Source organism: Bos indicus, chromosome 12 (assembly GCF_029378745.1).
Source record: "Bos indicus isolate NIAB-ARS_2022 breed Sahiwal x Tharparkar chromosome 12, NIAB-ARS_B.indTharparkar_mat_pri_1.0, whole genome shotgun sequence".
In the NCBI taxonomy this organism is placed as follows: Eukaryota; Metazoa; Chordata; class Mammalia; order Artiodactyla; family Bovidae; genus Bos; species Bos indicus.
Window position 1 is genome coordinate 72118064 of NC_091771.1, and position 11185 is coordinate 72129248.

The 11185-nt window shown below is 41.7% G+C and overlaps 1 protein-coding gene across 1 annotated transcript in view; it reads left to right on the forward strand.

The window, feature by feature from the left end:
* Positions 1-5515, forward strand: part of LOC139186160 (ATP-binding cassette sub-family C member 4-like) — a 44225-nt gene extending 38710 nt beyond the window's left edge. Inside the window, exon 9 of the mRNA XM_070799965.1 lies at positions 5366-5515. Within this exon, the coding sequence (XP_070656066.1) occupies positions 5366-5500 (135 nt within the window). The 3' untranslated portion in view covers positions 5501-5515. The remainder of the gene's footprint in view (positions 1-5365) is intronic.
* The last annotated feature ends 5670 nt before the right edge of the window (positions 5516-11185 follow it).

Genomic DNA, 11185 nt, shown 5'->3' on the forward strand with positions numbered 1-11185 from the left:
TCAGACCTCCAAGAAGAGGTCACTGCCTGCTTGCTGGTCATATTTGTGAGGGGGCAGGTGGAGAAGGCAATGGCACTCCACTCCAGTACTCTTGCCTGGAAGATCCCATGGAGGTAGGAGCCTGGTGGGCTGCAGTCCATGGGGTCTCGAAGAGTTGGACACGACTAAGCGACTTCACTTTCACTTTTCACTTTCCTGCATTGGAGAAGGAAATGGCAACCTACTCCAGTGTTCTTGCCTGGAGAATCCCAGGGACGGGGGAACCTGGTGGGCTGCTGTCTCTGGGGTCGCACAGTTGGACACGACTGAAGCGACTTAGCAGCAGCAGCAGCAGCAGGATGGGGCTAGTTCTCCATGTGCTAATAGCCAGGAGCTGAGTCAGGTCCCAGTGCTGAGGTGACTCTAGTAGCAGAATCAGATAGAACATTAGTTGTGTTTCCCTTCAGTCTCCCTCTAGTGCTACCTACTGGCAACCTAACGAAGGCCACCTGACAAAAGAGTGAACTGCTGCAGTGACTTGCAGAGACCCAGCTTCTGCATCACAGATGAGAGTTTGGAAATAAAGGAGAATCAGGGATGAGAGACTAAATAAACAACCAGTGAATTTCTTACACAATAGTTCTGTTCTGCACACATGGCAAGCTCTAGGCTTTGGTCTCTGTATATCTGTCTAGTATATTCCTTCCAGGTTTGGTTGGCTCTTCCTTAGTAATTTAATATTTCCTTCCTTAGCTTTATTTCCTTCCTCCATTGATTCTTTTTCTCTCTCTTTTTCATTTTCTCTCTTTCTTTGTCCTTTTCCTCTGTTGCTTGCTCAGTTTCAATACATGTTAGGATGGGGCTTTATGAAACAAGAAAAGCATTCTTCAAAGGATAAACTTTGGCAGCAAATAATCTCAAGGAATGCAAGATACTTTAAGGTATTTTGATGGTCCATACAAAACAGGCAATAATCACTAATGAGTGGTCAGTAGTACCCACAATTCTTTATGTCTGATGATAATGGAACTGTCTCTTTTGACTTGGGCAGTTCCTGGAATATCACCTCCCATCCTACCTCACATGCATTGTTAGATGGGACATCAGTGGGGCACTGAGTAGATCAGGTTGTCAGTACTGAGGCAGTGCCTGTAGCCCCACTCCTTGAGCTGGATGTGCACAGGAGTGAGCTCTGGGAAGGCAGATGACAGGAGTGGGGCAACCCCAACCAAAGGTATGCTCTAGGCTCCAAACAGTGCATCTGGTCACCTGGACTAGACATCACAGTAGGAAGTGGGCTCTACATGCAGACTTTCATGAGGCATGTGGTGACATTCAAGATTGCCCAACAGTGACTCTTAATTTCCAGAAATGTTTTGTGTCAGGCATCCTTAGTCGTTCATTTTGTGTTCTTGATGCTAATTGGAAAAGTAACCTTTTATTGCTAGATTTTACCTGTCACTTTGTTCTTACCTCTCAACATTGCATTTCAAAATTGTCCCCTAAAGCACCATTCTTCCATTATAAATAAATGATGCTGTGAAATTTACTTATTTCAAGCCCTTTTTTAGGCTTTAGAAACATGTCAGGCATCAGAAACATGGCTTGATCTCCAGCTCAGTTAAGGGTCTGTTCAATTAATTCTTTGCTCCTAAATGTGCCCTAAAGATTTATTTTTGGTTTTTGGTATTATAGCATTAATGACATTAATGGTAGCAGATTCTTTTTATTACTTAATTCTTAGAAATACTGTCACCTTGGAATGTGTGGTTGGTTAGGGAAACTGAGGAAGGACAGAATTTGGACATGTCACCTGGTCTCTAGTCTTTCCCATTCTATTGTTTTCCTCTATTTCTTGGCATTGATCACTGAGGAAGGCTTTCTTATCTCTCCTTGCTTTTCTTTGGGACTCTGCATTCAGATGAGTATATCTTTACTTTTCTCCTTTAGCTTCTCTTCATTTATCAGCTATTTAAATAACCTCAGATATGCAGATGATACCACCCTTATGGCAGAAAGCGAAGAGGAACTGAAGAACTAATTTCTTCATGAATGTGAAAGAGGAGAGTGAAAAATCTGACTTAAAACTCAGCATTCAAAAAACTAAGATCATGTCATCCAGTCCCATCACTTCGTGGCAATAGATGGGGATACAATGGAAACAGTGACAGACTTCATTTTCTTGGACTCCAAAATCACTGCTGATAGTGACTGCAGCCATGAAATTAAAAGACACTTGCTCCTTGAAAGAAAAACTATGACCAACCTAGACAGCATATTAAAAAGCAGAGACGTTACTTTGCTGACAAAGGTCTGTCTAGTTAAAAGCTATGGTTTTTCCAGTAGTCATGTATGGATGTGAAAGTTGGACCATAAAGAAAGCTAAGTATCAAAGAATTGATGCTTTTAAACTGTAGTGTTGGAAAAGACTTTTGAGAGTCCCTTCAACTGCAAGGAGATCAAACCAGTCCATCCTAAAGGAAATCAGTCCTGAATATTCATTGGAAGGACTGATTCTGAAGCTGAAACTCCAATACTGTGGCCACCTGATGTGAAGACCTGACTCATTTGAAAAGGCCCTGATGCTGGGAAAGACTGAAGGCAGGAGGAGAAGGGGATGACAGAGGATGAGATGATTGGATAGCATCACTGACTCGATGGACATGAGTTTGAATGAGCTCTGGGAGTTGGTGATGAACAGGGAGGCCTGGCATGCTGCGGTCCGTGGGGTTGAAAAGAGTCAGACACGACTGAGTGACTGAACTGAGCTGAACTGTCACCTTGTCAGTCCTAAAGTGTTATCACTCAGCACCTGATCTACAGATGTGAACATCTGTATCCTCTGAACAAAGCAGCTTTGTTGCTATTATCAAAATATGTTCATTTGTTTAATGCTTTACTTACAGATTTGTTGTTTAGTTGCTCAGTCGTGTCCACCTCTTTGCGACCCCATGGACTGCAGCACACCAGGCTTCCATGTCCTTCACTATCTCCTAGAGCTTGCTCAAACTCATGTCCACTGAGTCAGTGATGCCATTCAACCAGCTCATCCTCTGTTGTCCCCTTCTCCTCCTGCTTTCAATCTTTCCCAGAATCAAGGTCTTTTCTAGTGAGTCAGCTCTTCACATCAGGTGGCCAACGTATTGGACTTCAGCTTCAGCATCAGTCCATTCAATAAATATTCAGGGTTGATTTCCTTTAGGATTTACTTGTTTGGTCTTCTTGCAGTCCAGGAACTCTCAAGAGTCTTCTCCAGTACCATAGTCCAAGAGTATCAATTCTTCAGTACTCAGCCTTCTTTATGGTCCAACTCTCACATCTATACATGACTTCTGGAAAAATCATAGCTTTGACTAGATGGACCTTTGTCAGCAAAGCAATGTCTCTGCTTTATAATACACTGTCTAGGTTTGTCATAGCTTTTCTTCCAAAGAGCAAGTGTCTTTTTACTTGCCAATATCTCCTGGTAAATTTCTATAATCTCACATTTTTCTCTCTTGATCAATGCCTATGAACAAATCTTTAAAGAACTTTTATGAAACAATATCCAGCCAGTCCCTCCCCAACTTTCTAGTTCTGTCCCACTCTGCTCGCCCTCCTTCCTTTATAGCTAAAATCACACTGATGGGCTTTCAGTTCTCCAGATTCAGTATTCACTACCTTACAGTGTGCCCTCTCTAGACTTTTGGATTAGTCTAAGGTGACTGTGGTGGCAATGGTGAGATGGTGGGACTTGGGGTAGATAAGGAAGTGAAGCCAAGTGGACTGTGTGATGGATTGAACATGGGATCTGAGGGCAAAGAAAGAAGTTGATGTTGGTTTCTGGGTACAGAGACTGAGCATCTGGGTGAGTAGGGAAGACAGAGGGAGAAGGGAAATGCTAGAGTTCTCTTTGGAGCCTGTCACCTTCGTGATGAATGACCTTGTTTCTAGGAAAGGATCTTACCCTTCACTGTGGAGCTTCCCTTCTCACTCCTGTGTTGGGAGACCTTCAGTGTAGGGCTCCCTGGTTGCGTTCATCAGTGATGTCACAGGGAGATCCCACCAGGAGATGTAAACTCGGCTACTTGTTTATATCTTGTTCTGAACTGGTTGTGGTTGCTGACTCCTCTGGTAGGAATGGCAGGATTAGACCTCAGGGGACCTCTGCACACCCCAGTTACAGAGTTGGGGATTGTCCTCTGTGCCCCATTCACCCCAGGTATAAAGCTTGTATATTTTTCTAGAGCTTCTGATTACCAGTTGGCTTTCAATTCAGCAAAAACATCACCAGTAATGTTCTTTCTCAAAACTTTAATTTTTGAGGCAATCTTATTTTTATCATGTGCTTTAGAAATATAGACATACCTTGTTTTATTGTGTTTCCCAGATACTGCATTTTTTTTTTTTACAAATTGAGAGTTTGTCAAAAACCTACATTAAGCACATCTATGGGTGGCATTTTTCCAACAGCATTTTCTCATTTTGTGTCTTTGTGTCGCCTTTTGATAATTCTCACAATATATCAAACATTTTCACTATTATTGAAGTTGCTCTGGTGATCTGTAATATCAATGATCTTTGATATTACTACTATGACTTATTGAAGTCTCTGATGATAGTTAATATTTTTTAGCAATATTTTATTTTTAAGTTAAGGTATGTACATTGTTTTTTTCATTGTTTTTTCATTATTGTGCAATAACGATATTGCACACATGCTTGGGTACAGTATAAAGTAAACAAAGCTTCTATGTGCCCTGGGAAACCAGAAAATTCATGTGACTCACTTTACTGTGATGTTCATTATATTCTGGTATTCTGAAACTGAACCCACAATAGCTCTGAGGGATGACTGTACCTGTTTACTTTCTGGAAAACAAGTGATTGTCTGTACTGAAAGCTTTAAGGACATAAAGACAAGTCAATCTACTACAAAGTCTAATGTTCCAGAGGGCAGGTGGCCAGCCTGGAGGAGCGGCTGCAGAAGTGACAGATGTTTGATTTTCTTGAATCAAGACATTTCCCAATGCTGTGTATCTTATAAGTAGCCCTCAAAGCTCAGAGTCTGAGAGCTAAAAGCACTAACTAATGATAACAACCCCAAAGGCCCTGGACAGAATATAAAATGCTAAAGAGTGTTCAGTTCCAGTAATCATAATCATGATTAAAGCTTTCACTTTTCTGAAAATGAGAGAACTTTCATTTTCTTCCTTTCCTATACCCATATAATAATGAAAGGCTGGGCTGTGCCCTTGTCTCCCAGTGAAACAGGGGAATCAAACCATGTAAATACCACCAATCCTCCCACCCAAATTCTCCCTGTCCTGCCCCTTTTTGAGATATTGCCTGAGTTATGTTACTGGGGGATATTGTGTGCTAATGGGTTTCTTTCTGCTATTAACAGGTTTTGGATTCAGGGACACGGAAAGAACATAATCAGCCAAATACTTTGCTGCAAGATGAAAACAGCCTATTTTACAAGATGGTGCAACACCTGGGTGAGGCGAAGGCTGCTGTCCTCAGTAAAATGGCAAAATAGGTGAGGCTGTTGTGGGAAGCTGTAATTAAAATTCGCCTCCAGGATTCACTCTTCACAGGATCTCCACCAAGGGTCTGGGAACAAGCACTCTGTGTTCTTTTCAATAGAAGCCTCCAGAGAGGAAGCTTCATGACTGGGTCTTTAACAACACATGGCAGGTGGAAGGCAGGTCTGCTGGGAATCTGCAGCAGTGCTGGGGGTGGGGTCGGGATGTGTGAACCCTTCTGTGTGTGTGCACCTGTGCCTGAGAGAGAGATTTTGGATTTGGCTTTCCACATGTTTGGACTCTGGGTTCAGATTCTCATGGATCATAAGAACATTTGCATTTTGCAGACCCTTTACTTTCATTCTGATTGGCACTCAACACATTTGTGATACAAGTTCCATCAAATAATATCCAGGAAATTTGAGAGTTTAAGGGAAAAAAAATTAGATATTTGACTCTAGGAAGATCTTTCAGAGAAAAGTGTAGGTCTCTTCTGTTTCCTAGTCTGTAAAGAAAATTCTTACCTGAAATTATCACTTTCTACCTAATTCTTTGTTGTTTAGAATTAGGTCCATTTACATCCCCCTCTATGTTTCCTCTACCTTCTAGACGATGAACTTGTCATCAGTACAAATCAAGAACTCACAGTAGCTTCACACTGTAGTCTGAATGGTGCCTAAAGGTTTACAGAGCACTTTCTCAGAGAAGAGGTGTGTGAGGCACTAAGCACTGTGTGTGGTGTGAGGAAGGGGCTCAATGAGTAACATTCAGGTCACATGGTATCTTTCTAACAGAGGTGTACTGGTAACCAAGGTCTGGTTTAAGAGACTTACCCACTGTCATGCAGCCATCTGCAAGACTTTCTGGAACCAGGTGGGAGTGGGATTGGGTTTAATGGGAAGATAGAAGGAAAGAAGGAAGGTCTGGTGTTCTTGTTCCTTAACATGTGTGACTCAGGGTGGGATGTGGCTTCCCCATTGAAAATTTATCTCTGGGTGTTAAATTATGGATGCATTTTCCATTCTTCATACTTTTCTGTCTTTCCAAGATTTTCACTTGTAAACAGAATAAGATTATTTGTGTAATATTTGAAATGTCTTAAAGAAAACATGTCCCAGTATCTTAAGTACTTGTATATGAAAGATTTATCTAAAATGTGGCCCTTAGTTCATCACTCTCTCCTCTCAGTCCTCTCTAGAAATGAGGAAATGCAGAGCAGGACCTTCCACTGCTCATCAGGTAGGAGACTTCCTGGGTCCCAGAGCTGGCTGAAGAGTTGACAGAGCTAGAGTTCATGCTTAGGTTTAGGGACAAGGAAGTCTGTGTTCTGAACTTTTCATGAGTACTTACATTGTGTGCAAATGTTGAGAAGCTGAACAAGAAACTCTGTATTTTTTTATGCCTGAAATTAACAGAGTGCTTTTATCCACTAGAATGTCTCCCAGTCAGACCATCCCTCCTGACACCTCAAGAGCCAGGAATCTCCTAAACCCTTTTGCTCTTTTGACCTTAGGCATTTCACATCAAAAAGTAGTGTTCCCACCTATATGTCAAAGTCTTCATTTTAAAACTATATTATCATAACATTGAGTAATGAGAAATAGAACACAATTTTAGATTGGTTCAGATAATAAGATAATAGGATTCAACCCTCTCTTTGTACAGGTGAGGAAACTAAGGTACTTTAGAAGGAAAGTGGTCCTATGTATATAACTGGTGTTAAGCTAGTTTGAAGCAGACACAGAATTAGAAATTTGGTCTTTTAATAAATATTTTAAATCAAGTGTAACATACATACTGATGCAGACATAGGTCATAGAATTAGAAAGCTTGTGATTTCAGGTCTAGTAATCCTGCACCTACTCTAACAATATTAACGGTAAGTTACATTTGTGTAGTTCTTTATAATTTATACAGTTCTTACATGTATGATTTCATTTACTCTCCTGATGGTCCATTTTTATCCCATGTCATGGATGAGGAGAGTGTGTCCAGAGTTCACCCAAGGTGAACTGGTCCAGGAAGCACAGAGGGGGAATTGCTGAGGGAGGCTGGGTGCTGTCCTAGGTACTACGTTCTGTGTCGAGCCTGAGAACACTGCTCCTGTCACCTGGTAGCCAAGGTAGGGCCAGTCACCGAAGTTCATGGTGACAGAACTTCACTCTTGGATTTCAGTCCTGCCACTGGCTCAGGTCCCTCTACAGAAAGAAATACATTTCTGAATTCTCATGCCATCTTGACATTATTTCTGCATACTCTGCATCCTCTTAGGAGGAGAAGCTGTAAGATTATCAGTTTTTTTAATGTGCAAGCATCAGATATCAATGCATTGTTCAGAGCTATAACACGGGGACCATTAGCCTAAGTCACGAGGTTTCACTCTATTAGAACAGAATTAATTTATCTGAAAAGAAAACTCAACATCTGGAAGAAGGTGCTTCCACATCACATTTTCTTGAACTTGTAGCTCAGGGGAGCTGATCACTGTCTGATTGACTCTTTTGGATGATCCATGAAATAGTAGAGAAAGTACCTTTTAGATACAAAAAGCTAAAGGGGGCAGTAGTTCGCTAGGGCTGCCATACAAAGACCAAAGAGTAGGCGACTTATAAAACAGAAACTTATATCCTCACAACCCTGGAGGTTGGAAGTCTGAGGTCAAGGTGTCAGCAGGGTTGATTTCTTCTGGGGTCTCGCTCCTTGCCTTGTAGACACCATCTTCCCTCTGTGTCTCTCATGCTCTTCCCTCTGTGTGAGCCTGTTTCTTGGTCTCTTCTTATGAGATCTCCAGTCTGTTAGATTAGGACACACCTGTATGATTTCATTTTAACTTTATTACCTCTTTAAAGATGCCATCTCCAAATACAGTCACATTCTGAGGTACTGTGGGGTTTAGGGCTTCAACATGTAAAATTGGAGGTGAGAGGGTAACAGGCAAGAAGGCCAGGGGTCTCCAAAAGGAGGAAATAGTCTGCAAGTTTCAGACATTTTTCTAATTTCTCTCTTAAGCTGCAGGAGGAAACAAACTACTAGTGTTATATTTTTCCCCCTTCTCTGTACAAATTTATATCTGCTGAAAAAGAAATGCAAAAAGGCAAAATGATTGTCTGAGGAGGCCTTACAAATAGCTGAGAAAAGAAGAGAAGCTAACGGCAAAGGAGAAAAGGAAAGATATACCCATTTGAATGCAGAGATCCAAAGAATAGCAAGGAGAGCTAAGAAAGCCTTCCTCAGTGATCAGTGCAAAGAAATAGAGGAAAGCAGTAGAATGGGAAAGAATAGAGATCTCTTCAAGAAAACTAGAGCTATCAAGGGAAAATTTCATGCAAAGATGGGTACAATAAAGGACAGAAATGGTATGGATCCAACAGAAGCAGAAGATATTAAGAATAGGTGGCAAGAATACACAGAAGAACTATACAAAAAAGATCTTCATGACCCAGATAATCATGATGGTGTGATCACTCACCTAGAGGCAGATATTCTGGAATGTGAAGTTGAGTGGGCCTTAGTGAACAAAGCTAGTGGAGGTGATGGAATTCCAGTTGAGCTATTTGAAATCCTAAAAGATAATGCTGTGAAAGTGCTGCACTCAATATGCCAGCAAATTTGGAAAACTCAACAGTGGCCACAGGACAGGAAAAAGTCAGTTTTCATTCCAATCCCAAAGAAAGGCAATGCGAAAGGATGTCAAAACTGCACTCATCTCACACACTAGCAAAGTAATGCTCAAAATTCTCCAAGCCAGGTTTCAACAGTATGTGAACTGTGAACTTCCAAATGTTCAAACTGGATTTACAGAAGGCAGAGGAACCAGAGATCAAATTGCCAACATACATTGGATCATCAAAAAAGCGAGAGAGTTCCAGAAAAACATCTGCTTTATTGACTATGCCAAAACCTTTGACTCTGTGGATCACAATAAACTGTGGAAAATTCTTCAAGTGATTGGAATACCAGACCACCTTACCTGCCTCCTGAGAAATCTGTATGTAGGTTAGAAAGCAACAATTAAAACTTAACATGGAACAACAGAGTGGTTTCAAATCTGGAAAGAAGTACATCAAGGCTGTATATTGTCACCCTGCTTATTTAACTTATATGCAGAGGATATCATGAGAAATGTTGGGCTGGATGAAGCACAAGCTGAAATCAAGATTGCCAGGAGAAATTTCAATAACCTTAGGTATGCAGATGACACCACCCTTATGGCAAAGAGCTTCTTGATGAAAGAGGAGTGAAAAAGTTGGCTTAAAACTCAATGCTCAAAAAATGAGAATCATAGCATCTGGTCCCATCACCTCATGGCAAATAGATGGGGAAACAATGGAAACAGTGACAGACTTTATTTTCTTGGGCTCCAAAATTACTGCAGATGGTGACTGCAGCCATGAAATTAAAAGACGCTTGCTCCTTGGAAGAAAAGTTATGACCCACATGCTGCTAAGTCACTTCAGTCGTGTCCGACTCTGTGCGACCCCATAGACAGCAGCCCACCAGGCTCCCCCGTCCCTGGGATTCTCCATGCAAGAACACTGGAGTGGGTTGCCATTTCCTTCTCCAATGCATGAAAGTGAAAAGTGAAAGTGAAGTCGCTCAGTCGTGTCCGACTCTGTGCGACCCCATGGACTGCTGCCTACCAGGTTCCTCTTCCCATGGGATTTTCCAGGCAAGAGTACTGGAGTGGGGTGCCATTGGCATATTAAAAAGCAGAGTTGATATTACTTTGTCAACAAATGTCCGTCTAGTCAAAGCTATGGTTTTTCCAGCAGTAATGTATGGATATGAGAGTTGGACTATAAAGAAAGCTGAGCACTGCAGAATTGATGCTTTTGAACTGTGGTGTTGTAGAAGACTCTTGAGAGTCCCTTGGAGAGCAAGGAGATCCAACCAGTCCATTCTAAAGATCAGCTCTGAATATTCATTGGAAGGACTGATACTGAAGCTGAAACTCCAATACTTTGGCCACCTGCTGCGAAGAACTGACTCATTTGAAAAGGCCCTGATGCTGGGAATGATTGAAGATGGGAGGAGAAGGGGATGACAGAGGATGAGATGGTTGGATGGCATCACCAATTTAATGGACATGAGTTTGAGTAAGCTCCAGGAGTTGGTGACAAGGAAACCTGGCGTGCTGCAGTCTGTGGGGTCGCAAAGAGTAGGACAGGATTGAGGGACTGAACTGAACTAATGCAAATTTAAAAAGAGGTTTCTTTTAAAATTCTGTTTGCCATGAAGATACCTGATTCCACCTGAAGTTAACTTTTCTCAAACCTTGAGCTAACCAATGTGTTTTTCCTATTGAAATGTTTGTCTTAAGCTATGTTAAGGAACTATGCATTTACCCTAGACTCTGTCTTCAAGTGGGCTCCCCCTAAAACTCAGAACAGACTTGACAAACCAGTATGTTTTACTCATGCAAATGCTCTCTTAAGCTATGTCAGTGAGACTATATTTGCTTGGAAACCTGAGTTTCCTCAAGATTCATGTCAATCATCTTATGGCCAGGGACAATTCACCTTGTGCCAATGTTATCTCAAAATACATGTTGTGTGTGAGGGGCCTGGTGCCAGTCTCTGAGTTTTGACACATTTCCTTTCTCTAATTTGCAGACTGCTAGCAGCTATATGGCTCTTCCCTGTAGCTCAGATGGTAAAGAATCTGCCCAAAATGCAGGAGACCCAGGTTAGATCCCTGGG